The 27,384-nt window shown below is 38.9% G+C and overlaps 2 protein-coding genes across 11 annotated transcripts; both read right to left on the bottom strand.

The window, feature by feature from the left end:
- Nucleotides 1-1,775: 1,775 nt before the first annotated feature.
- alpk3b (alpha-kinase 3b) lies at nucleotides 1,776-19,049 on the bottom strand. Of its 10 annotated transcripts, XM_036136490.1 has the most exons (16): nucleotides 18,972-19,049; nucleotides 18,399-18,513; nucleotides 18,165-18,194; nucleotides 17,960-18,089; nucleotides 15,156-15,277; nucleotides 14,878-14,995; nucleotides 12,266-13,457; nucleotides 8,025-10,050; nucleotides 6,327-6,474; nucleotides 6,101-6,228; nucleotides 5,970-6,005; nucleotides 5,609-5,883; nucleotides 5,307-5,395; nucleotides 4,973-5,190; nucleotides 2,971-3,019; nucleotides 1,776-2,851 (listed from the first exon to the last, which is right to left on the bottom strand). In XM_036136490.1, exons 4-16 carry the CDS (start codon nucleotides 18,085-18,087, stop codon nucleotides 2,545-2,547), a joined length of 4,836 nt encoding a protein of 1,611 aa, XP_035992383.1. In that variant the 5' UTR covers nucleotides 18,088-18,089; nucleotides 18,165-18,194; nucleotides 18,399-18,513; nucleotides 18,972-19,049; the 3' UTR covers nucleotides 1,776-2,544. The 10 variants fall into 10 exon arrangements, with proteins under 10 accessions (XP_035992383.1, XP_035992381.1, XP_035992390.1 ...); XM_036136488.1 differs by having other exon boundaries at nucleotides 17,960-18,194; XM_036136497.1 differs by having other exon boundaries at nucleotides 8,025-8,997; nucleotides 17,960-18,194.
- Nucleotides 19,050-22,831: 3,782 nt separating this feature from the next.
- On the bottom strand, nucleotides 22,832-26,615 carry cry5 (cryptochrome circadian regulator 5). Its single transcript, XM_012868748.3, has 11 exons — nucleotides 26,489-26,615; nucleotides 25,697-25,918; nucleotides 25,394-25,588; nucleotides 25,173-25,291; nucleotides 24,911-25,065; nucleotides 24,160-24,300; nucleotides 23,914-24,081; nucleotides 23,682-23,822; nucleotides 23,406-23,557; nucleotides 23,101-23,321; nucleotides 22,832-22,994 (listed from the first exon to the last, which is right to left on the bottom strand). Exons 2-11 carry the CDS (start codon nucleotides 25,906-25,908, stop codon nucleotides 22,933-22,935), a joined length of 1,566 nt encoding a protein of 521 aa, XP_012724202.2. The 5' UTR covers nucleotides 25,909-25,918; nucleotides 26,489-26,615; the 3' UTR covers nucleotides 22,832-22,932.
- Nucleotides 26,616-27,384: the final 769 nt, after the last annotated feature.

Raw genomic sequence — 27,384 nt, 5'->3', positions numbered from 1 at the left:
ACTAGTCTTTTTAATTAGAATTCACAGTCAAAACTTAAAAAGATTCTAATAGATTAAATAGTTGGGAGAAGTATTAACCTAAAGAAATGTGCATGTTTGCCAGAATAGCTATGTGATGACAAAAATGCAGACTTTTCTCTGATAAGAGGTGTTACATTTGGATGTTTTTTAATTGGCTACTTCTACTCTGTAGTGAGAACCAGTGTCAGATAAATGTATGTGTGAGATGGAGTTTGTTTCTTGGGATGCAGACAAACTTGCACACCTCTTTAAAATAGCCTCTCACAGAGCCAAAATGCTGCAGCAAGATTTATAAAGAGAATAAGCAAGTGAGATCAAACTTCTCTAAATTTAGCATATCTGTTAAAATGAGAAAACAATGGAAAATATCTCACATATAAAGCTATTTTTACAACTTGATGACTGAATTATTCTGTTCTTTTCCTATGGCATCCTTATGCCGCACGTTTAATTGGAGACTGCTGGAGTACTTTTGAGAGGTGACTATTTTATCAACAGTGGGTGGTCAGAAATATCTAATTTCCAGCAGTTTTAGAAGGCAAATATTAGCTTTTGAATGACAATCATCCAATTTCTGTTTGCTTGACTTTCACCCATGATAATATCTCTTTGTTTTTTGTTTTTTTTTTTGTTTTTTTTTCAATTAGATGTCCGTCAGCACCAAGAACCATAGCAACTAAAGGGATAATTGGGAATAACTTAGGGTAACTAAAGTTCACTTCAATTAAATGTCAGTAAGTTCATTTATTTAGCAACAAATCAAAAACTGAGAGTATATAACTAAATGTAATCCAATTCAACCAAATCTTAAAGACACATTTTAAGTTAATTACATGCATACTAATTGTATCTTAGTTATCATATAACAGAGTCAAGTTTAGTTTATTGAATTGTAAAAAAAAAAAAAAAAAAAACACTTTCTGAAACCTTGCCAATTAAATTGAGTCACTGACTTGCAGCAATCATTCCTCCTGAAGGCGTCATATGCTTAGATATGGTTGGAGTGTCTATCTGTTTGTGAATTTCCTCCTTGCTTATCTGGTCGCCCTCCTAATATCAGCCGCTTGGATTCTTCAGCTAACTACCTCATGACCACCTACCTGTCCACCCTCCAACACTCTCCACTCCACCAACCTCATTCCTGGAAAAAAGGAAACAAACAGGCAATATTACCACAACCTGTTAAACTCAGATTCTGTGGATGTGCTCACCTCCCCCCTGGACTCTTTCCATCTCCATTAAAAGTAGGGATTCTCCACCTGTTATCTCATCATTATTCTCCATTCCCTTATTTTCCACAATAATGCTTACCTGTCCTCATTAGTGCTGAACCAGGATCCCCTTCGACACCCAGAAGACCTTTCCCCGAGTATCATTGTCAATAAATCTTTTAAATCATTCTGCAATTGTTGCCGGCCCTAGAGTCTTTTTTACTTAAACATGACAGGAAGAATGTTAGTGACAGTCATTAACTTTGCAGAAATCCCTCAACTGAGCAGGCATGAAGCGCCAGTGGAAAATGGGACATGAGATTATTAATGTGTTTGTTATTATATTATTTAGTTGTATCTCCTTTTTATTTAATTTTCTCAGTGAAGTTAAACTTTGCCTGATAGTTCTGTTTTTATTTGCTGACTGTCATATTCCACCCAGTGATTGCACAAGATGCGAGATTTAATTAAAGATACCATCACAAAATAGGTCTGAACAGAATGTGAGTGTGTTGAGCTGAACTGCATTTACCACAACTGGACTCAACATGACTTGATTTTATTTTTCATTTTATTTGTACAGTTGTCTGTTGCTTACTGTTCACAACTATTTTTGTGGCCTGCTAATCCAGAAAGAAGCTCATAGACATCCAACAGCAGCCATCAACATTTAGAAATGATTTCAGTGGATTTTCAATCCATGAAATGTCATGTATTTTTTTCATCATGTCTAAAAAAGGATTTGAATATAGATTTTCTATTGTACAGTGAGTTACATTCAAGGGTCAGTTCTTAAAAATGCAAAGTGCAAAGTAGAATGACAAGGAAAAATCTCAGGTTACAAAATAAAAGCCAATAATCACACCACTTGCATTAACCCTAATATATTTTCATAAGAAAAAAAGGTTGATTACTTTGATACAGCTGCACATGGTCTAATGCTTCGTAGACTAGATGTTCTTTTAACTAACTGAACAGCAACAAAAGTAAAGTTGCACAGATTTAACATGTTACACAGCTTTAGTTTGAATAGTTTTACACTTATATAGTAAATATATCAACCTGAGTTAGCTTTCTACAATCTGTGACCTTTGGTGCTTAACTGACAAAATATTAAATTCATAAAAGTCTCCACTTCTTATTACAGAGCTAAAGTATAAATATAAATGCAGCACGTAACAAAGATTCTCCACAGCAAGTATCATGGCAAGGAATGGTATATGTTAAAATTTGATAGGCAACCATATAATTATTAAAACTCCTTTCAGTTCTACTAGTTTTAACCAAATATCTCTGGTAATATACCACTCAGTCAGGTCTGCACCACTTTGTGAGCATCAGAATCGTTTTGTTTTGTCTTGTTGTCTTCATGCTCCGCCTTCCTGGGCATCCTGGGGCTAACTGCAGCTTTTCTGCTGGTTTGAGGACTGGAAGAGCCGACAGCCTTCTTGCGCTGCAGCAAGGGGCTCTTGGAGCCCTTTGGCTTTGTTGGCGTGCTTAAGGAGTCCATAATGTTCAAAGACCTCAGCCCAAGCAGGCCACAGAAGTAGTTGCACTTGTGCTGCGAGACAAATTGATCAAAAACTTTGGGATTTCCTTCAACAGACAAACCAAGGTGCCTGCAGCAACACACAGAGCACATAAATGTACGTTAGTGGCGATTTGTGTGCATGCAAATTACCTGTAAAACAATGTTCTCAAAGCATAATTTGCAAAAACATTGCAGACATGAATTTACCCCGTTGTTTTGACTGAAACACCGACATTTGTGAGCTTGGTGTCAACACCTGCAAAATGAAAACAGGCTTCATTTTTCAGTTGTTTGGTTAGCATGTTTAGATGTGAGAGACATGCCCAGGAAATCATTGCTACACAACATGATATTGAAAAATGTGAAAAAAAAAAAGTGGACTCTTGCTTCTCTAAAGTGAGTGGATAAAAACAAAAATGAGTTTTCAAAATGTAACTACATTTTTCTGCTTTTTCAACTGTGCATTTTATCAACCATTTTAGCAAGAGTTCTGACCAAGTTTATGATGTGGAAGACAACTCTGTGATTGCATGCAACTGTAGTTTTTGTAACCTCTAGCCAACTGAACATTTTAAAGTATCGGTAGATTTTTAATGATTAAACCTACAAACTAGACTGCCAATCCTTTTATTAGGTACATATGTCCAATTGCTTGTTAAAACTGATCATAAAAACACTTAAACATGGCAGGAAATCTGTGAATTATAACATTTGGATGTGATGACAAGAAATTGTACAAACAAAGCATCACAATGTGGGGAGAAAGGCAAAGGTGACTATGAACACATCAGAGTTTTTTTTTTTTAAAACCGACATACTAGAGATTTCAATCCAAATTACATCCGTTTTTACGGAGAATGGTCTGAAAAAGACCAAATATCCAGTGAGCAGTAACTGTGGGTATGGATATGACTTGATCTCAAAGGTCAGAAAAGAATGTGTGAACCTTTTCAACAGGATAGAAAGGCAAATGTTGCTCAAAACAGAACACTTATACCCAAGGTATCCAAAATACCACGTTTGAACGCACAACACACCTAATCCCGAAGCGGATGGGCTACTGCAGCTGAAGGAGCGTATCTTCTGTCTGCTATGAGCAAAAAACCAAGACTGCAATTCCCACAGGCTTACCTGTGTGAATTGGGTAACATTACTTAATCAGATGACTCGATTTCAACTGCAGCATTTAGACAGCAGAAGGTAAGAATGTTATTAACAACATGAGAGCATTGATCGATCCACGGTTGTACTGACGCAGCAGGTTGGGTCAGTGATCCATTTGTCCTAATTACCCCATTAGTGACCTTAATGGTCCTATAGTTTGTTCTGACTACATCTTATGAGTCTAGTACTTCTTTTGGAGGAGAGGTGAAACCTCTTCAAGAAACAAGAGAAGTCCGGTTGCCTTCTACTTAGGCACCTGGGATTGTCATATTCTGGATGAGGGTTGCACAGTAGCGCAGTCGTTAGCACTGTTGCCATGCAGCAAGAAGGTTTTGGGCTTTGATTTCACCCTGGGGTCTTTTTGCATGTGCTCCCTGTGCATACATGGGTTCTCTCTGGGTACTCCTGCTTCCTCCACGGTCCAAAAAGATGACTGTTTAGATAATTGGTCTCCCTAAATTGCTCTTGGGTTTGAGTGAGTCTGTGCATGGTTGTTTGTCTCTGCATTGCCCTGTGATACACTGGTGACCAGTCCATGGTGTACCCAGCCTCTTGCCCAATGAGTGAGGGTGTAATGGTATGATGGATATGTTCCTGGTTCATTTTGGACCCCTTAGTACCTGTTGGGAATCATTTAATGGGGTCCATATCCATTCCACTACGATCACAGCGTATTTATCTTCTGATGGCTTCTTAAAGCAAAATAATGCACCAAGTCCCAAAGCTGAAATCATCTCAAACTGGTTTCTTGAGCGTGACATAAACTACTGTGCTCCAAAGGCCTCCGTAGTCAACGGATCTTAATCCAATGGGATGTGCAGCCAACAAATCTGGAGCAACTGTGTGATGCTATACTGTCTATATGGACTAAAAGCTTTGAAAAGAGTCAACAAAGACACCTTGTTGAATACAGCCCACGTGACATAAAGAACTAAAGAGACAAAAAAGGGGTCCAACCAGCTACCAGCAAGGTGTACCGAACATAGAGGCTGGTGAGTGTACGTAAAACTAAGCAATGCACTATTGACGTTGATGGCCAGCTCACCTTCCAGACGGGTGAGTAACATGTTGCCAGTAGTCCACTGAAAAATCCAATGCTGCAAGGCACAGCACTTCTGCTCAACCTCAGAACCAGTCTTCATGTCTATCCTCCCTGTATTATCCAGGACAGAGTATCTCTTATAGACTCCGATCAGATCTGTTTCCACTGTGGCGTAGGGAACAGGGTTTGCTGGTCTGTACATCAAGTACACTGGAATTACCCTGCAAAGCAAATGAAGGTGAGGAAGGTCAGAGTTGGAATAGCATTTATGAAAGTTTAAGGGAACCTGCTTTGTGGGTGATGCTTTAGCATCCAGACAAAAACTGCTGTTGCTCACTCCAAAGGGGATCCAAAGTTTTCTATGACCCTCGCCTCTGCAGAGAAGATTTTGCAGTATTCCCGTGCCAAGTTCTGAATTCTGCACTCCTGTATAGAAAATAAAAGATCACAGCCAGTTAATTATATGCTCCTGCATCATATTTATTTAAGATTAAGTAGATTAGCATCACAGTAATCCTGTGTGGGTGGCAGACATGAAACCTGGCTTCCTTTAATATTGAAATTCCTGGTATACTGGGTGACGTTTTTACATCTAAGATGATAAACATAACTTACAAAAATTAAACCTTTTTTATATACCTGTTTCATGAGGTGCAGGTTTCTCTCTATAAGACAGCTTTCTTCCTTGCCTCCGTAGAAGATGGGGCTGCAAACTTTAATTACACATGTGTTACCGGACTCGAAAACAGGCTCCAGACCGTAAATGACTTTGGCTCTCCAGACTTTATGGGAACAGCCATCTCCGATGCGTGACTCCGTCATCATTATACGTCCAAAGAATTTGTTGCCCCACATGCCAGAATCAGCCAGCCCCTTGCTGAATATGTAGGGGGTCATTTCAATTTCTTCTCCAACTGTATAAGCAGCGATATACAGAGGGCCATTGGAAAAATCACAGCAAAAACAGTGATCTAAACAAACTACCTAAATCTGATCTTACCACCAAGGTCCTCACGCAGAACCATTCCAGCCAAGACTACAAAATAAGAGGGGTAAGACTGATTAAACACATGTTGTAATGTGGCAGATAGTAAGTCCAACAAAAAATACAAACTTTAATAGCATACATACTATCAGCACTAAGTAGAAAGTCTGTGGAGTGTGAGCCATATTCATTGGTTATTGAGCATCCATATACTCCAGAGTCTTTGCATGATGCCTGAACAATTGCCAGATTGACCTGGGTTTCATCCCCTGCACTGGAAAACAGAAAACAAACAACTTATATTGTTTTTACACCACGTGAAACGAAATAAAAGAAAAAAATACCCCCATGAACATATTGTAACAAACTTACTTTTTCTTAATCTGAGCAATTTCCTCCTCATTTTTGTACCACTTGATGTTTGAGTCACTGAGAACATTGAAGAACTGGCACCACAGTTTCAAATGCCCTGAGCCGTCTGCAAAGGCTTCACCCCTGATCTTACGGATAACCTGAGGAGCTGGAGAGAACCGCAACACAACACATCAATATGAAAACCCCCCTTAGACGTGGTTTTAAAAGGCACATTTTTGTTTTAGCAAGGATGAACTCAAAGCCAATTTTCGAAGCCACTATCCCAGCAGACTATAGTTGAGAGATGGGATCAATTCTCCATCAACACAGAATTGCGCAAGGAAGTTTTGTGCATGTGCATACATCTAAAGTCGATTTATAAAAATCCTTCTCTCTTGCATGTTTTTGAGCATTGAGGAAACTGGAGCACACTGGAAAAACTCCTACATTCTTGTTAATAGTGTGAAAACTCTAAACAGAGGAGCGCAGTCAACTCATGCAACTATTGCTAAGCTCCATACTACCATGCATACTATGTTGCAACTTTTTTAAAGCAAATATAGCTCCAAGTTGATGTCTGTATGATTACTGTAAGAAGCATCTTTCAGACATTAAGGCGTTATAGGCATACACTGATTTTAACAGTGCATGGCATGATTGTGTTTCGGTTTATTGGTGTGTGCCTAATGGGAAGGGGCTAAAAACAGGAGACGTTTCATAGCAGTTTTACAGCATTTTTGCCAACTTTGTACGAGAATATATTTTTGGACTATTGCAACACAATCTCGTGACAAAATGTGTGAAAGCTGTGTTCCATAAAAAAACAGACCAGTTCAACAATAAAATGGTGAAAGTAGAAAAAAGAATGTTGAGCTTATGATTTTCTTTTTAATTAAAGCATAATCTTTCCATGTAATTAAATAAACTAAGCATTAAAATAATACCAAACTGTAATGGTAGTGCACTGACTAAAATCGGATCTAAACCCACAATAATAATAATTATTATAAAGAAACACGCGAGAACCTGGACCTAAAACCCTGTTTCCAACATGGAAAAACACAATTTTCATTTTGTTTTGTTGAGAAGTAGTAATCCAGCAATGATGTAAAATTGATAAAAGCCAATAGCAAACTATGTGTCATTAAAGGACATTTTGTATTAGAGAGATTTGGCTGTAGTATTGCGTTCAGAGTGTTAATCGCTGTGATTTCAGTAGAGAAGTTTTATTTTATTTTTCACCTGTCAGTTAGCAAGAGACCAGTCTAACTAGTGAGAAAAAGATCAATTGTGTTTGTGGACACATGCCAAATTCAGAAAGTTCATTTCAGTTTAGACACTGAACACATGGACCTGCAGAGAGGTAGATAGCATCTCTAAATGGGTAGTTTACCAGGGTGTGATAAAATTTGTTCCTGTAATACTTGTAGTTGTTGCTGCTTGTTCAGGATTTCAGGATCAAAAGTGTCAATACCAATTCTCTTCTTGTACCTGAAGCCTATCACCTATAGTATGCGGGATACATTTTTACCCCTCAGTGTAACAAATATTTCTGCTTTTTCTCTCAAACAGTGAAAAAAATATATTACATTTTGTGTCCTTATGAGCAATTCTATTTTCCAAAGAATTTGTTAAGACGGTGTCCCTTTTTCCTGTGAGACCAAGTAGTATAATACACACATTTAAAGAAATAGGTCATTTTATTTTCAATTTTACCTTTAAATGGGTTATGCTTGTCCTTCTCCATAGGTTTCCCCTCAGCGGGAATCTTCTCAGGGAGCAGGTGGCTTTGTGTTTGACTTTCAGAGGCCATCTTCCTTCTGGTCAAAAGTGGAGATTGCCTTTCTGCCACAGATGTTTGCTCTTCAGCGGGCTGCAGTAATGCTGACCGTCGTGACAGGCTTGGAGACACAGTGCTAGCTGAGAGCTTGTTGCTATGGACAGGTATCTCTCGTTTCTGAGTTTGGCTATTAGTGGGTGATGTTGACTCTTGAGCCTCTGCTGTTTTTGCATTCGATGCTGGAATTTTGCGACGTGCCCCAGAGGCTAGCTCTTGTGGAGTAGCAGAAGGAATTGGTGGAATAAAATCAATTTTCTTTGACAGTGGACTGAACTCTGGAGTTAAAATGTTAAATGGGTTTAACTGCAAATCTTCCTTAACCACTGAGGTCTCCTGCTCTGTAAGATTAATATCCTTTACTTGTGTACTAGTACTAAATTCACAGTCAGACTGATTATACGTTTGCAATTTCTGGGAAGAATTAGCTATATGCTCCTCGATCTTGCATTGCTCAGAAACTTTAATACCTGTTTCCAAGTTATTGTTGTGGTTAATTTGTTTAACAGCCATTACCATGTTGGGGCCTTGAACAGTCTCATCTTTAGTGTGCTCCATAACTATACCCTGCCCCTCTTGAATGTCATTCTCAGTGAGTGGTGGTTTAATCAGAGAGCCAAATTCCTGAAGACTAGTTTCAGGTGGGTTGGGAATTGACTGAATCTCCTTAATAAATCTTCCTTCTGACGGTAAAGAAGGGGGTCTGTCTTTGACGTTTTTACTCTTAGACCGAGGGACAATGGAGGAATCTTTCAATGGAACCGCAGCTTCCTGCCCAGTGTCCATAACATCTTCATTACTTTTACCCACTCTCTCACAACGCTCTGTTATGTCTGCTGCCTTTTCAGTGTCCTTTAAAGAGATAGAAGGGACACAAACAGGTTTGTGAAACGTTGTTGATACTTTGTTTGAAATTTGTTCCTGTTCTTTTTCATTTAGCTGCTGATAAACCTTCATGAGTGTTTCCTTCAGGTTTGTATGAGGTGCTCTGTCAATGCTTGCCTCAGTTTCGTTCTTCGTCTTGAAAGTGTTGACTTCTGGTTTACTTTTTTTGGATTCGTCCCTTGCTCCCTGACACACTGCTTTAGCCGTTCTCACAGTATTTTGTGTTAACTTGGATGGGTTAGACACGATGGAGACTGGATTGTTTTGTGTTAACTCAAGAGCCTTAATTTGAGACCTCAAAAGTTCAGCAATAGATATTACTTTGGATTCAGGTTTGGGGATTTTTGTGAATGTTATGACGTCTTTAAGTGCACTTGTGTTTTCTGGAGTTTGCTCTTTAAGAGTAGTGTCAAGTGGGCCTGACTTCAAATCCTCACAATCTAGACTAGTGTTTTCCATCACTTTTAATGTTGATTGACTCTTCCTAGATTCAACAATAAGAGATTGTACAGGCTTTGCCTCAGAGTCTTCTTTTCCAACAACTTTGGTCTTTTCTCCATTACTTTGGACATGTAGACCAGCGGGTTCAGTCTCCATCTCCAGTATCTTCTCACTTAGGGTCCCATTGATGGCCTGAACACCTAACTTACTTACGTCACCAGCCTCTAACTTCTCATCTTCTTGTATTTCTGTCCCCTCAAAAGTTTTTATAGCTGTGTCCACTTGGCTTTGCTCGGTGACAGACGATACATTACACTCCAGGATGCTCTCACTACAACAAGGGATTTCATGTGCTGACTTCTGTAGGTGAGTAAAAATGGCTGTAGAGCTTCCATTTGATTTCCTGGAATCACCCAATGGTATTTTGTCAGAGCTTGGTTGATGAACACTGGACAAAGGAGAGGTCAGGATGGCATCTATCTTTTGTGGGGGCTCTGAGAATATGTTGTGTTGGTCGACTGGTGGCTTAAGGCCGACAGGTGCACCATTCCGGGTCATGTCTGCCTGGGCCTCTGTAACCTTGGGATATAACACAAGCCGTAAATACTTATTCCCTTATCCCTGGCTTTGCTTGACATGAATAAACACATGCAATTTTAAAAACAGCTACACAGCAACCATAAACATAGAAAGACAAGAATTTGTATAGCATTTGCTTTGAGGGGAAAGGTTAAAAAAATAAATAAATGTGCTACATTGGTCTATTCTGTAAACCAGTTCATGTTAAATGTAGCTTTACCATATGGATACAGCCAATTCAAGTGTCGATTGAGCATTGTAAGATAAGAAATTCCTTTATTGTCCCACAATGGGGTAATTCAGGTGTGACAGTGGCAAAAACAGACAGTCACAAACTAACTTTGTAATGACAAAAATCTAAAGTTAGTTCTATTAACAAAAACATGCTGTTGAATTCACTGTTTGGAATGAAACCCATGATTTGTTTTTACTTAATATTTCCTAATCAGGCTTCTGGACTTTGACATTCAACCAACTATCATTAGCGTTATTTAAACGTACGCCTGGGTTGCCGATCTGCCCAGGACATGCATGTTTGTAATCCTCATTAAGGTTAGATTCCCTTTTTAATGGCTTCTCTTAGTCTCAGTGTATCAGGAAGGGATTAGACCTAATAAAGTGCAAGATGCAAACTATGAACACACGGCAAGCTTTGTCATGGATTTAAAAAAAATTGCATTAAATCCAAATTGGGTGAATTGAAAATATCCCTTCCCCTCCTGCGTAGACTGATATTCAGAGGCCTATTCAAAAGGCAGGTTGCTATTTTAAATGTAAGGAGGCCACAAAGGAATGTGAATGATTTTAAGTAGCTTTCTTGCCATGCAGTGTTTTGTCTCAGCTCACACTGCTATGTAGATGAGGTTGAGGTAGTTGCAGGTTGAGACGATTATTCTTTTGTCTTTTCCTCAGGGGTCCGTCACAGTAGGTGATCTGTCTCCATTTAACCTTTTCTTCTGGATCTTTTTTTTATTTCTATCTCTCATTTCTGGGGATATTCTGCATCAATTCATCTCACTCATTCCAGAATTGATCCTTCTCCTCAAACTCACATCCTACCTGTTGGGCACAACCGCTAACAGCATGGAACATTGCACCTTCAATTTTTAGCTTCAGACTCATTCCGCTATCTGTTCACCTCTAGAAGATTCCTGAAACATTCCTCCTTTGCTCCTACACCATTTCTATTCCCGTCCACACCATGATAGAACAGCTTGAAACCGGCCCCTAAGTTTCTAGCCTTGCTACCTTTGCACTTGGTTTTCTGAACACACATTATATCCACCTTCCTCTTTTGCATCTTGTCAGTCAAGTTTCTTGCTTATCCTGTCATAGTTCTACGATTAAAAGTCCCAGCTCTCATTCCTAGACTCTTGCCTTTCCTCATCTCTCTCTGCCCATGGACATGTCTTCCTCTTTTCTCTCTTCTTCTTTGCTGACCAACCCTAACCCAATTGTGGTGGTCATGTTTAATTCAGGCCTCAACCGATCCAGTATGGAGAGCGTGTTCTTGACTCGCAGGGTAGATAGAAGAAAGACAAGAAATTGTACAAAGCAAAATTCATTCCTACTAATTGATGATGAGAAGCTTTGTGCTTTGTTCCTTCTGCTGGCATTTATCAATTTAATTTTGAAAAGAAAAGCTAAATATTTTTTGTTTCTTTTTTTGTTTGGCCACAACTTGAAATCTGCAGTCAGTAAGCTAACAGATAGTGAGACTAAACTTTTAGTTAGCATCTAACCAAAAATAATAAAAACATAATTTTAGGGATTCAACACAATTTATAGATTTTTATACAATATTTCTACTAAGTTAACATACGATGAAGTGATTTGTGCATTTTATGCATTTAATCAACGGAATAATTATACATTTAGATTATATAACAGTTTTGTTGTTGATTTTTGCAGCAGCAGCAGCAGCAGCTTTGCATTGATGTTTTATTATGATGACAGAGATTGTGTGATTTCTTTTCATCATCTCACATATAATTCCTTGTTTCTATGAGAAATAAAGGCGAAAGCCAACCATCAAGCCATGTCTGGCATCAATACGACTTCTCCAGTTGTCAACATGTGCGTCATTCAATGCTTGTTACCCCGGACAGGGCATGCTTGTAAAAGCTATTAATATCTCCAGGATGGTTGTGTTGGTTATGCGTCTTGTGCTGGCAGCATAAAGCCCCTATGATCTCATGTGAAAATGTTAACTCACCTCACTTGGCACTGCTGGTTGAGATGCAGACTCCTTTTTTTGGCAGGGGCTTGTCTCTTTGTCATACAACAGACGTTCAGTTTGAGGCGAAACTACCCGCTTACTGAAACCAGATCCATCCAGTGTTGTATTTGACTTCTCTTTAGTTTCCAATGTTCTCACATGTTCCGTTTTATCAGCGCCCCCCTTAATTTTGCTTGGAAGTCTTGGTTTATTACTTGACTTGTTTTGTGCAGGGATAATGTAAGGAACTTGATTCTCCAAACACTTTTCTGTATCTTTGCAAATGCCTTCATTCTTGTGCTTGGGTATTTTCTTGACCCCCTTTTTTGACAGAGTAGGGCTACAAGGTACAGCAACAGATGACTCTGATGGGGCGACGTTCTCTCTCTGAGAAGACTCAAGCCTTTTATTAAACATGTTTCCATCTTTTGACAGCCTTTTAATAAAAACTGCTTCCTCTTTTGCTATTTTTCCATGCTCCCCTTCTTCTTCCTCCATGTTATTTGAGTTACCATTTGTAAGTGATGAATCGACAATGTCTTCTACTTCCATGACCTCTTCTGAATTCACATTGGTTTGTACAGTCTCTGTGCAGACTAGAGCTGCAGAAGACATACTATCTTTCATAACCTTCTTTTCTCCAAACATATCTTGTTTTGGATGCATTACACTGTCCGAAATTTTAATCTTCTTCATGACAAAAGGAGATTTTGGCTGATGAGAGGTAAAAATAGCATGATCAGGATCATACATGTATGTTTTACTCTTATTGTCAGGGTCATTGTTTATTTGTCCATTTGTTTTTGCAGACACTGCTTTATTTGTGTCTGAGGCTGGAGTGTTATAAACCTCCTCCACAGTGCCTTTCTGTAACCTACATTCAGTCTCTAGACCTTCTGCCTCATTGCCTTCATCCTCTTTGGGGCTTGGCGTGCTGACAAAGGCCCCCATTGTTGAGCGCCGTTTCCTCTGTGTTCGGTCTGGGCTGATGGTTCGCAGTGGCTCCAGGTTTTCTTTTTCTTGTGTTTCCCTGCATTTGTTTTCAACCTTCTGTTTAAGCTTGGCAAAGTAACGCTGGTGGATCTTGAACTCGTTCATTTCCCCAACTTCTAGGACCCCCGAACAGGACACAATTCCTTTGGTGTTGATGGCAGAAGCCTGGTAGATAGCGGCGTCATCCACAGTGCAACTGTAGATTTATTAAAACAACATGAAGAAGTTTTATTATTATCAACATCAAAGGTAGACACATTAAAACGTGGTGTTTAGTTCAACAAGGTACTTCTTAAGAAGTATATATTTCAGAGGCAATGTCAAAGGCAATTTCTTGTATGTCTTTAGGCCTACATCATAAAATGAACACTGGGGGTGCTGAGGATGTATACTGTATAAATAATCTATGAAATAAAGCTCTACCAAACATACCAAATGGGCTTTTTATATGTAGACTGTTAATAGCCATTACTATAGCATTCTGTCCCACTAACCGTTTCAGTTTGAGTTGTTATAAACTGCTTAAGACACCATCACTGACAGTGCCAATGTAACTGGGTATTAGATTCCACACTTCCAACTAATTTAGTTACATTTTCTATTAGCTCGTATTCAAATCGACAATATGTGCAACACAGTAGTCCATTGTCAGAATTCTTAAACATCACAAAGGATGTACCACAGGGTTGCATTTCAGGTCTCAATTTTCAATTTATATAAACAGAGTCAGTGGAAATGTTACTGATACTAGTAAACATCTTTATGTTGATGACGCTCTGATTTACTGCCATGCAAAAACTGTTACTGCAGTGCTTATGTGTCTGCATTCTGCTTTTGACTATTGAATCTGGCTTGTTTGGTCTGAGTCTAGTCCTAAATACTGATGAGCCAAAAGTCATGTTGTCAAGTTAAATATATTTTAAGAAAAATAGAAAACTCTTCCAATGAAAGTTGCTCTTATTCTTTAATTTTGGTTTAATGCTTTAATTATTTGTACTGTTACTGTGTTTCTAACTTTTGTTATTGTAATTTGTTTTTATCAAGACAGGTGTGTCTTGTAATTGAGAACTTGAATCTTAATGAGACCTGTATAAATAAACGTTAAATAAATGTTGAATAAAATAAATAAATGGAGGCATGACAATACAGAACCTCCCTTTTAAAAAATATTGACCAAGTCTTTAAGTTTATCCTTAGCAGCCCCACATCTTGAGGTAAGAATGGAGTTTAAAAAGTGTCATAATAGTGTCATAAGTGTCATACGTTTAAAAAAGAACAGCAAGGCTTGATTGTAAACTAAAAAAACAAAACAAAAATGTATTTACATTTCAAAAGATAACTTTTTTATTTAAATGAAGTTTCATTTAGCTTAGGTTTTTTAGTCTCTTTGATATATTGGATTTCCATTTTTACACTAATATTTTATTGTTGACATTCAGTTTCACCTTTTTTTAGTTTCAACTACTTCTTTTAAATAAACAAACATTGTGGTTCATATTATTCTGAATAGTTGTTGCTGTATAGTTAATATTTGTTGTTATAAAAGGTTAACACCACTTAGACCTCAGCAGCATTTTAACTGAAAAGATGTTTGAACGGGTATTTAATCCAAATACTTGTATATGTGCAGGGAATGATTTTGTCCATTGTGGAATATTTCGTATTTAGGCAGCCCACAGTATCTATCCAACTGCTTGTCATCCTTATACCAAGTAACCTGAGGGACAGGGTGGCCTGCGAAAAAGAAGAAAGAGACAGAAAGCAGAAATTTCTGAAAAATAAATAATTTTATGTTTCAATAATATTAAGCCCAATGTGTAGTACTCAAGCAGTTTTTATATTTGTGTGCTTACATCAAAAACATCTGAAACCCAGTCTATGAGGCGGTGTTTACCTGTAACCACACAGGCGAACTTTACATTGCAGGTTTCAGACACGGCTTTTGATTTCAAAGTAGTCACAAAGGAGGGCTGCGTTTCTTCAGCCAACTGCGCCATTACACAGCAGAGTGTGCTCCTGTGCAAGAAATGGGAAATTACTCAATAATTATGTTTCCATATTTGTTTTCAGACCTAGGAGCAAAACGTAATGCCCAGACAATTAGACCAAATCACAAATGTCTAAATCCACTAACGTCAAATCAGAGGAATACAAACCTGAAATTAAAACACAAAGTGTGTCATCTCAAGACCTCATCAATTCACATTGTTTTCAACAAATTCATCAATTAAACCAGTGCAGCTCAGAGACAACGTTTGATTAAAACATTTTTGCAACATCCCTAAAAAGAGTGCGGACGTCATTGTTGTGACACGGCCATAATTTCAGATAATGGATGAAAGGATGGGGACGATTTTCATTGCAGGGAAGAAAAAGAAGAACCAACAATATTTTGCCATAGATCATATTTGGTTTCTGTTTAACCCTATAGTGTTTAGGGGTTGTGGGTGACTCAAGCCTATCACACCTGCCATCAGGCAAGACATTACCTCCAACAGTTTGCCAGTCCAACACAGAGATACACAAATGTTCAGGGGTAAACTCACTCCCACAGTCAAATTACCATTTAAACTTAAGTATAGGTACATCTAAATTAATTAGAGTATCATTAAAAAGTTTATTTTAATAATGTAGTACATCTTTGCACACCTTTTCAAGTGTTTACGTCTGTTTTTTTTATTATTATAGCTTACAACCAATGGAAACACAAAAACTGCTTCCAAAACAAAATTGAGTTGTGCACAAAACCAGTAAAGGACTTCTAAAATTTTGTAGGCCATGAAATGGCCTACAAAATTGTAGGACAGCTGACCTGGTAGTTTAGCAGACAGTCAATGACACCCTACACAAAGAGGGGAAGCCACAGAAAGTCATTTGTAAAGAAGCTGGCTGTCCACACTGTGGTGTATCTAAGCTTAAAAATGGAAAGTCGAGGGAATAGAAAAACTGTGAGATAGAAAAGGTTCACAAGCAACAGGGATAACCGCATCATTGGGAGAACTGTGAAACAAAGCACATCAAGAATCTGGAGGAGATTGAAAAGGTGTGGACCTGAGTCAGTGCTTCAAGAATGCACACAGAGACGTTTCTGGGACATGGTCTGCACCTGTCTACGTGTTAAGCCACTCCTGAACCCAATGTAAATTAATTACATTAGTAAATCAATGGCCCAGCGTCCGGAGGAAGAGTGGAGGGGAACAGAAAGCTTGTCTAGACTGATGTTTCCACACTAAGTAATGATTTGGGGAGCCGTGTCATCAGCACCTGTTGGTCCACTGTGTTTTATCAACTCCAAAGTCAGTGCAGCCATCTACCTGCATATTTTAGAGCACTTCACACTTCCATCTGCTGAAAAGCTTTATGTAGATGCTAATTCCATTTTATACTAGCACTTGGCACCTACCCACACAGCAGTAAGTACCAATACCTGCTTAAATGACCATGGTATCTCTGGACATGAATGACCAGCAATCCCCTGACCTGAACCCTAAAGAGAATCTATGAAGTACTGTGAATAAGAAAATGAGAGACACCAACAATGCAGACGAGTCTATAGGTACTATTAAAGTAACCCGTTACACCTCAACACAGCCACAGTCTGAGCCTCTCCAACCGCATTGGTGCAGTAATTCATGCAAATGGTGCCCTGACAAAGTGTTGAGTGTATATACTGTCCAATGCGTGGACACACCTTTTAGAAGGACTACATTTTTGATTGGTTTTATGCACTGTACTAATTTTCTGAGAAATCACACTTTGGATTTTCAGTAGCTGTAAACCCTAATCAAGCATGAAAGTCAACAGAAATGAATGCTTTAAATATGTCACGCTGTTTAATTAATTAATTTCAATAATATATGTTTCACTTTTTAAATTGAATTACTGAAATAAATCTACTGTTTGATAATATTCCAATTAATTAATATTCTGATTTGCTGAAAACCTACCCTAACCCAGAATAACCATGTCAGCAGGTACAACACGCTAACTCCTAATTGGGGGGAAAAAAACTAAAAAACTAAAATCTGCTGTCTTGTGGGGTAAAAACATGAAATCTCATACTTCTCAGATACTCTTACAGAAAGCTATACATATTAATGTAATCAGGTACATGTGATATAACATTTTGATACGACACAAATTACTGAAAATAAAATATAAGTAATCTAGAATACTGGCCACCATTGCTACATACATCTCATACATACAATATTCAAATTTTTGTTTACATCTTTTTCAGTAGTTTTTATTTATTAAAGGTAAAAAGTGCCTAGAAGTAGCTAAAATAGCATGTTGACAGTAGTTAATCTTGAAAAAGGGTTAAACATTTATCTCAATCTTTAACTGTAACAAACAAATAGCCCACATAATGTGTGTATTGTTATCTAAAATTAATAATTTTTCATTTTCTAAAACTCAATTGTGTTTATAGACTTACATAAAGCACAACTCCACTGGTGCAATTAGCAAATCTTTCCATGCAGGAGGTATCACGGATGCTTGAAATTCGGCCCATGGTACATACTGACATCCTGATCTCAATTTGCTGCTTATTTAAACTGCAAGTGACCATGGCAACAAACAGTTAAAGGACTGACTTCATCTTTGGCAAAATCCTGAGTTATGGATGCATTAGCGGATCTGAACAAAAATACTTTGCCAGTCAGACATCAGTGTGAGCTCGTCAAGAATCAGTACCTGTTTTCTGGTCTCACATTGGAGAGGTAGCTGCAGCCACTGGACCGGCTTCTCCCACCGACATCATTCCCGTTGCTGGACCGTCCATTCCCAAAAGAGGAACGCGCCGTTTCCCTCCGTGAACCCATTTCTCGTTCGAAAAAAAAAAATTATGTTCAGAAAGCAAAATGTCTTCCAGGATAAGTTTTGGAGGTTAATCCCTCACCTTCTAGCTTCCCAAAGAGATCAAGTCAACCTTATGACAGATGAAAAAGTAAGTGAAAAAAATTAATATGGAAAATATTATCCTCCAAAAAGTAGTAGAAAGCATTAGTTCTTCAAGTTGTCTGCTATTAAAAAACTGACCATCCTCACGAGATGTTCTGTGACATAATACCACGTCTGCTCCCTTTGCTACTGACACTGAAGATTTTAGACCGTATATTATTTAGTAACTCACCATTAAAGAAGTGTCATTCCCTCCTATGACAGATACTCCACAGCACTGACTTAAGGCGCTGCAATTTCCAATCAAACACGAGCATGCGTAGCCTTCTGGACTATTTATAGTTGGCCTGCAAATAGGCACAAGAGCAGAACATACTTGGTCAAACCTTAGTCAAAGAAAGAAAAATAAAATCAGTGACAACAATTAAAGCAAAAACCTTGGTACTGAAAGTTTAATATGGAAAGAATCAGACATTTCGAAACATGCTGGGTTTCATAGATCGAATGTTTTGTCACCCACATTTGGCAGTACCAGTAAAAGAAGGACAGGATTGAAAATGTATGAAAACTTGTTTTTTCTCTCTCTATATTCCAATGAGGTGACTTGTACTCAGAGAAGAGGGAACACTTGTGTGGATGTTCATCAGGTGCTAAGATATTTCAAAACACTTCCATGAGCTTGTCGACCAAAATGATTGCTGGAACTATTTTAAATTGAAGACAGAGACAGAGGTTGTTTCTGGCAATCTTTAAGGGTTCAAAAGTACATGTTCAGTATAAATAGCATAGGATAGAGAGAGCCTACCATGTTTTGTTGCTTGCATTGTCCAGCGGATGACAATTGCGTTGGGTTCCCAGAGGAAAAGCAGCAGGAATAGAACAGCCTTATATAGACAGATGCCACTGCCAAAAAGCTAAGAGCTCTTATCTTTACACAAGCACGCGTGCGCACACAAACACGCGCGCGCACCCAGACACACACGCACAACACGGATGAGCGTTACGTGACTTTTTCTGTGTGCCATCGTAGAAAAATACACAACAAAACACATATCATATTATATTTCTGTCTTACATTGTAAACAGGCTTAGACTCCACAACAACATCAGTTGCTGACTGACTGGCACTGGGACTCTCATGAGTTACAGCTTCCTGAGGTCTGCCTATCAAGTTTAAAGAAATCTGTCCGATTCCACTCATCAGGTTACACATATGCATGTGCTCTCCTTTCATCTATTTAAATTGATTTGCTCCATTGACCCTCCATCCGCTTTTGCTACTCCAAAACGTTACAGTCTTTTTTTTTTTTTGTTCAGGGATCTAGTACACTGACTTAGCTGGATGACCAAAATCAAGTGAAATACTTTAAATGAAGGATACTCCTTTTTTTAGATAAGGCATCTACACGTTGTAACTTTGGGGGATGTTAATTGTTTAAATGGATAAAGCGACTGATATCTAAGAATGCACTCTGTTATGGGCAGTGTACACATGGCCACAGCCAGACCCAGCTACCCCAACCCCCCACATACACCAGACACGCAGATATACCTTGGTGATAGATATGTATGAGCTGCAGAGCCTGTGTGAGGGGGTTGGAGAAAACAATAGCCCCTGTTTGGCCTCTGTATATCTGCAAAGCGAATATGAGGACTGCGTGGGAACCCCACATGATCTGAGAAATCACAGCTATAAGGTTGCTGCTGTTGATGGGTAAAACTTGTACTTATATTGCGTGAGTCTCCAGACAAAGGTCAAAAACAGCACAACATTGCAGAACGAAGTAAAATTGACTTCTCACTACAGTAACCCCAACAAAACAAAATAAATCCTGAAACAAGTATTTTGACAATCACTCTGCAAATATGAATTCAGCTACGGTAATTTCTAGGGCATGCTTTCAGCCCTGCATGCCCATTGCCTCATGTTTTGCTATGTATAAAACACTTCACAAAATCTCTTTGTGACACAGTCCAGAGCATCGACTAGGGATATCTGAGGTCACTACGTCTGTCTCTTACTATGCCATTATCTGTCTCCTGCAAACACAATCGTCCACGATCATAAATAGAACGCACAAATAAATGGTCAGATTTAGTCATTAGAACCTGAATGATAATGGACAGGCACCAGTTCATAATGCATGATGGCCTTTTGGAGACAAGGACAGACTAAAATATGTGAAGCAGACTCATCAAATGTAGATCTCCAACTTTCACTGGGACCTTTGAATTTACCAGAGCCTATAAAAAGTGACCCTTTATGTGCAAGAAGTACTCTGCCTCTCCTACAGTACAACTAAAAGAAAAAGTGTTTCTGGTTTTCCATCTTCAAACACAGCAACATTATCCTTAGACAAAAACACACTTCTCCTTAGTTAGCCCACAGCTTCATTTGCTTCAGCTAGTAGCCACTGATCAGGCCTGAAATGTGGGTGTAGTGATGGACTCAGACCTGAATCTTCAGAGGCATCTGAAGCCAATTACAAAGTTGACTTTCTATCACCTGAAGAACATTTCCAGGATTAAAGAACTGTCGTAATGTCTCAGCAGAATCTCAGAATCTCAGAAAACTAAGAATCTCAGAAAACTGCTGAGATCCTGTCTCAGCAGGATCTCAGAAAACTAACGTTTTTCTTTAGTATAATTGATTACTGCAAAGGTGTTTTCACAGGTGTGCCTAAAAAGTCGATCAGACAGCTGCAGCTGATCCAGAACGCTGCTGCCTGTGTTCTCACTAGAACTGGGGTGACTTTAGAACTCACCCCAGTTCTAAAGTCCTTACACTGGCTCCCTGTATCTCAGAGATTAGACTTTAAAATACTTATGTTAGTCTATACATTACAGCGTTGTTATCAGTGTATCAACCCTCCAGACTACTCAGGTCTTCTGGTTCAAGTCTGCCCTGCATACCCAGAACCAGACATGGAGAACAGGATTTGGTTCTTATGCTACACTTATCTGGAACAAACTCCCAGAAGACTGTAAAACTGCTGAGATGCTGAGTTCCTTTAAATCAAGGTTAAAAACCTATTTGTTTTGAATGTTAATGTACAATTCCAACTGTTGTAGTTAAATGAAACATCATTAGATTAAGTTTGTAATCCAATTTATCTTGACCAGCTGCTATTATTCTACTGCAATGTAGTTTCCTCTGAATGTTTTCTTTTCCTATGCTCTGTTCATATACAGGACTTTGAATTGTCTTGTTACTGAAATGTACTCTGAGTGTACGTAAATCTCTGATTTCAACTGATGACGCCATTGAAGGCTTGCTTATTCACCTTCCTCTTCAACAGGCAATGCCATGAGTTCAGATCAGTTCTTTGATGTCTGAGCTTGCAGTAAATCTACGCTAGAGATAAATTTCACCAATTAAAGTTACATGAAACCACAGTTGCATGGGAACAAGCTGTTCTAATTCAGGTGGGATCTTTCGGTTCCAAGCTCCAAGTTGGTTTGAGCGGTGAGGTGTTGACACAGTCGGCAGAGGACCACGCTGGTTGAGCAACAAGGAGGAGGCAGTTATAGAGGGGTTGTTAATCACAGATTCATGAATCTGCCGGAGCATGGGAGCAACCAAACACATGAGGAAAACTACAATTTATCTGAAATGTAGTAAATATATCCCATTTTCTCTCTTGGCACAGAATATTTCTAACTAAAAGCCAATTGGCAGAATGAAGCCAAAAGCACACAGAAATATACACCCCTATGGGCATGCACTGTTGACCAGCAGACTGTTTTGATGTTTGACGGGTCTCTGTGGAAACTGAGCTTCGCTTTGTACGCCCGTCTGCCCTGCTGCTGAGGCTGTGACATCATCCTCTTGATATTCTCACCAGTGTCATGTCCAAGGAAGGAGAAACTGGAGAAGACTTGAACACCACGAACAGCTGTGTGACACACACACACACGCACACACACACACACACAGCTTTTATGTAGCCCTGCTCGTCTCACACTGCCTTGTAAACATGCACAATCTGCTCTAATATTCTAATACCCCAGCAGTAATCATGCATTTAGAGTACATTTGTGATTTTCCTGAATCTGAGAGCTGTTTATCTGCACAGGATAAATGAGGAAGCAGAAAGTAGGTCAATTGTACACTGGCAGATTAGTTTGAGTTTAGATACGAGCTGATTGAATTTTAACATTTCTATTGGTTTTTTTTAACATTTATTAAGATATCAAAAAGTATACATATTTGATCATTTATATTGTTCTTGGGAGCTGCGCTCTGACTGAACGTCTACAAGCTTAGTTAGAGTGACCTCTAGTGGAAACAAGCATGAAAACCCCACCATGGATCTCCAGTCCAGAATTAACATTGGAACAATACAGTAATCTTAGACAAAAAATATATTAAAACATATCAGATTTTGTATTCTCTTTATTTAAATTGGACAGCAATTCTTATGTAAAATATATAAAATAATAGCAAGCACTTGTTGAAGCTATAAAAGCAACAAGCAACTGAAAATTTTAATGGTTATTTAGTTTGATGCACATCAAAAACAAAAAAAACCCTGAAGGAATATTTTCTTTGTGTACTTTTTGTGTACAGTTCTTCAGTTCCCCTGCAGTTCATTAACTGACTTTGCATGTAAATACACTTTTTTACCCATAAACCCTTATTACAGTGGGGGGGGGGGGGGGGGGGGGGTCACAGAACTTATATATATATTATATTCAGTAAGTTGTGATGAAACTTGCTTGTTGATGGTTATTAAATGTATCGTAAATTTGTCTGGTGTTTCCCATTACACTTTTCTTTTCTTCTTCTGGAGCAGATCAATGACCGATGGAGCCTTTCGCTTTACACCTAGGACAATAACAAAAAATAAGTCATTTTCAGGAAGCAGGGTTTTCTTTAACTATGGCTTAAAGGTGAAGGAGAGAGATTCCGGAAATATATTTTCCTCTTATACCTTGCTTTTTGCTAGGTGACTCATTGCTGTCTGAAGACCGCTTAGCATAAGCTTCCTTCATCCTCTGAATGTTTTTCTTGCTGATCTGTTCATGCTGTACTATTGGATGAGGGTAGTCTTTGCCCACAATGCATCCCGCAGCTTGCTGGACACTACGGGGAGCCTTCCAAGGCTCATAAATGTACTGTGGAGGAAACTTCTTCAGAATAGGGAGGTACTTTCTGCAGACACATTGGAGACAAGGTTAGTTTAAACGCAATGAAACTCCAACTAGCTATTCGAGTTTAGTCAGGAAACAATCTTACTTAATATAGTCTCCGTTTTTGTCCGTCTTTTTACCAAATGCAACGGGGGAGTAAACCCTGAAAAACTGGTGGAAGAAAGCACTGGCCGACAGCCACTGCCAGTTTCCTGCATTCAGAGCCCAGTCGCCATCCAGTAAGAGCTCCTCAAAGACCTTAGGCAGAGGGAACAAGCTATTTGAGTCAAAACTGTCCTGCAAAATGAAACTCTGCTGCAAGGAAGAAATATTGTACAAAGGTTTCATTTTACAAGCCAGTTTGTGCATAAAAGCTACAAACCTTTTCTCCTTCTTCCCAGCTGATCCACAGGTCCCCCCTAGTGAGGAAACAAGCGACAGCATGTCGAGCCAGGTGGTGGATCCAGCCCTCCTGCCTCAGCTGAGTCATGATTGCATCAATGAAGGGAAAACCAGTCCGAGCCTTCAGAGAAACACGACATCATGACGGAAAATTAATGGGAAGAAAATAAATTACCCCTAATTAGAAAAATTATTGCTTTTAACCCGAGTACCTCTCTCCACGCAGCTAAGCATTCTGGGTTGGTGTCCCAGTCCACTTGTGTGCACACTGGGTTGGCCTCCATCTTGTTGAAGTTTGGGATTCCCACACTGCAGGTGTAGAAGAACTCTCTCCAGAGTAACTGACCATGAAGGGACACTGGAGGATCCGAGTGCTTTCTCTGCATCCATGTTAAGTCAAGGAGTTAGGCGGTATTAAGTGGACTTCACCTTGACCTGCAGTGCGGTGTGACACTCACCCCCCGATACACCTCAGTGAGCCTCCACCAGAAGGTTCTTGCTGAAAGGCACCCAAAGGTGACATATGGACTGAGGACAGTGGTGCTGGGGCTCAGGGAGTTTGGAGAGGTCTGTGGCTTCTCAAAGCTGCACACCCATCCCTGAATTAAGCATATCAAAATAGGGCTGGATGATAATTCAAAAACAATATACATGGGACCGATAGATCAACACAGACCCAGGGACACTACACCCCCCACCCCCCAAGCTCCGTCCCCTTCAAAGGGTTCAGGGAGCTAGAGTTCTTTTTCATATTTTCAATACTTGCAATTTGGTAAAAAGTTGGTTGAATAAAGGGTTGAGTTTTGAATTTGTTGATAATTATCGATATGGATCAATATAATTTCTATTTTATCGATATGATTTTTTTTCTATATCGTCCAGCCCTATATCAAAATATACACTATTGTAAGAAAAGTATTGACACTCCACTTTTCATATTTGTCACATTCCAGCAACAAACAGATGTAATTTTCAGTGAAAGGTTGTTCCCCAAAGCCTTGGCTAAGGGAACATTTTTAGGTTTTCTTAATAACACATTGCAAGGCACTGATAGTAGGACCTTCCTGTTGTATCAGAACAAGACTATTTGATTGAACTCTGTATAGCATGAGCATACATGGTGAACTCCATTTTCTTACCCCAAAGATGAATTAGTTTCAGTCTGTCTAAGTAGCCCACAGTATTGCCAGTCAGAAAAGAGTCCTTTACCGTTCTTTTCATGTGCTCGTCTAATCTCCTAAGCGCCTCCTGTTCTCCTCCGGGAAACAGCTCTTCTCCAAGAGACGTTAAGTCCAGGCCAAGCTCCTCTGCTGTTGGAATGCCGTATTTCTTCTCATTTTCTTCTGAGCAGTGAGTTTCAACATCTTCAGCAGATAAACAAGAAGATGTCACACTTTGATACCCAAGACACATTCCTAGATTAATGCTACATTTTCCAAACTATACCCGAGTGGTTGTATTTGTTACATACCTTTCATGTTTTCTAAGGTTGGAGCAGGGATTGGTTTTTTGGGCGGACCTAGCTTTTGAACTATTGCTTGTAAACGTTTAAATGTAAGAGGAGGTTTCCCATCATTTTCTTCCATTATCCTTTAGAGAAATGGCAGCCCAGAAACAATGCAAAATTATTATACAGAAAATGGAAAAAACAGCAGATAAAGACAATCTAGACTTACTCAGACTGATGTATACCTCTCTGTATTGTAAAGAGTATGGGAGATTTTGTAGCTGACATCGACTCCATGTTCTTTTGCCAGACTGGTCACTTTTTCATCACGGCTCAGACTGTACGGCTCTGTGTCATACTCGTACGTCAGCTTCGTTACCTTCCACTTGTCGAACAACTTTGGGAACACATCTTCTGGTTTCCCTCTCAGGACAAACAGTCTGACAGAATCATACAACAGTAAAGTTGTAGCAAAATAACTGTGTTACGCAGCAATCAGAAATCTTTGAAGGTATTTTATTTTTTAAAAGTTGTGTCAATGGATCTACCTTGAGTTGAGTTTCCTTAAGCTACAGTCTAGGTCTTTGAGTGCCCCAAGGAGGAACCTCCAGCGATTAATGCCCACCTGGGTGTTGTAAAGGTATGGGTCCAGGATGAACACAGGGTACAGCTCCTTACACTCTTTCAGAGCATACACCAGAGCAGGGTTGTCATGTAACCGGAGTCCCTTACGGAACCAGTGAATGCAAACGTGAGCCATTCCTGGTAACCTGTGAATGCATGCATGAGGAAATAACTTTCACAAAAGGAGAGATGGAAGCCTGACCAAAACCTCCCCAAAAGTACAAAATGTGCACGTTTGATACTTTTGATAAATATTCTGTGCACTGCAATAATAATTCTGCAGCCATAAATACTGAAATCCACATAAAATTGAATTTAATTCTGCAAATTGTGATGTTGCCCAGACAGCTGTAATGCAGTGTAAAGAAAACATTTGAAATCAACTTATTTCCAACATAACTGCTTGAAACAGATGTATCAACCGGTGAAACGGATGCATAAAGGCTGCAACAATACTTCTACAGCTATGAAACACTGAAATCCGCATAAAATGCATTTAATTCTGCAAATTATCATGTTACTCAGAGAGCTGTAATGCACTGCGAAGAAAACATTTGAAATCAACCTGATTCTACATAACTGCTTGAAACAGACGCGTAAAGAGGCATACAGCGTAGCAACTATGACGAAAACACAAGACACGGACCCAGGTGTATTCGCATCGATGTGTCACAGCAAGACAGTTTAAATACATATTTGACATGTAGTTTACTCACCTTACTCTCCCCTTACTTTAAACAATCCTTATTGCAGCTTTGTATAATCACCAATCCTCTCTTTTGTAACATATACACGCTGCATGTGTTACAAAACAGGAAAAGGTTACGTATACAACACAACCATCCAATCAGAAGATAGCCGGAAATGGGGGAAAAAATCTGCCGCACCTTGCTGTCTTTACCACCAGGTGGTGGTATTAGGCAATACACGAAGTAATAGCAAAGAATAGAATACAATAGAATATAAATATCCTTTATTGTTCCACAGAGCGGAAATTCAGGTGTACAAACCGTAAAGTAAAAGGCTAATGGAAGCATGCAGATGCAGGCTAAGGAAAAACAATATAAAAACAAACAAAAAATGACTGTACATTAGCCTACCAGTTCACACCTCCTATAGTGGGATCAGAGCAATTTTTTTTATTAATTGTGCAGTAATTGTAATTAATATGTGCAATCACTCGAATTACCACCATCAGTAGATTATCTATTCAATCAAGTCGGGTTAACATTGCTTACTTATTTTTTAGTTATATTTAAATGTTTCTAATTTTCTTTAATAAACATATTTTTACATTAGGCTTCTTAGTGTGTTTCTTTCATTTGACCTTTGTTTTGCTGGTAATTCTTGACATCTGAATGTTGCCAGAAAAACAATTTGCATATGGTCACATATCACATGTGATGCTACCATGATACGAATGTTTATTTTCTTATTTTTAATTGTGTTCTTTGTAGGTCAATTCAGGTGTCCCAAATGTCTCCAGTATTACTTCTCAAAAAGAACTTCCTTTTTCTGAAACAAAACTGTAGATTCAGCTGCAATGGGTATGCGGGTTCTTTAAAACCATTGAACTTACGATATCCAGTTCTTAAAACAAAACTGGTTTTAT

Source organism: Fundulus heteroclitus, chromosome 4, assembly GCF_011125445.2.
Source record: "Fundulus heteroclitus isolate FHET01 chromosome 4, MU-UCD_Fhet_4.1, whole genome shotgun sequence".
In the NCBI taxonomy this organism is placed as follows: domain Eukaryota; kingdom Metazoa; phylum Chordata; class Actinopteri; order Cyprinodontiformes; family Fundulidae; genus Fundulus; species Fundulus heteroclitus.
This window is presented reverse-complemented; position numbering and strand designations above follow the sequence as displayed.

Excerpts from the sequence above, each read along its gene's own strand:
- alpk3b (XM_036136488.1), bottom strand. The coding sequence starts at position 18,087 with ATGGGTTCACGGAGGGAAACGGCGCGTTCCTCTTTTGGGAATGGACGG. Across the intron at positions 15,278-17,959 it reads AATGTGAGACCAGAAAACAG|GAGCACACTCTGCTGTGTAA; the intron begins GTACTGATTCTT and ends TTTCTTGCACAG. Across the intron at positions 14,996-15,155 it reads GTTCGCCTGTGTGGTTACAG|GCCACCCTGTCCCTCAGGTT; the intron begins GTAAACACCGCC and ends TCTTTTTCGCAG.
- cry5 (XM_012868748.3), bottom strand. The coding sequence starts at position 25,908 with ATGGCTCACGTTTGCATTCACTGGTTCCGTAAGGGACTCCGGTTACAT. Across the intron at positions 25,066-25,172 it reads AACCTTAGAAAACATGAAAG|ATGTTGAAACTCACTGCTCA; the intron begins GTATGTAACAAA and ends TATCTGCTGAAG. Across the intron at positions 24,301-24,910 it reads ACGAGCACATGAAAAGAACG|GGATGGGTGTGCAGCTTTGA; the intron begins GTAAAGGACTCT and ends TGCTTAATTCAG.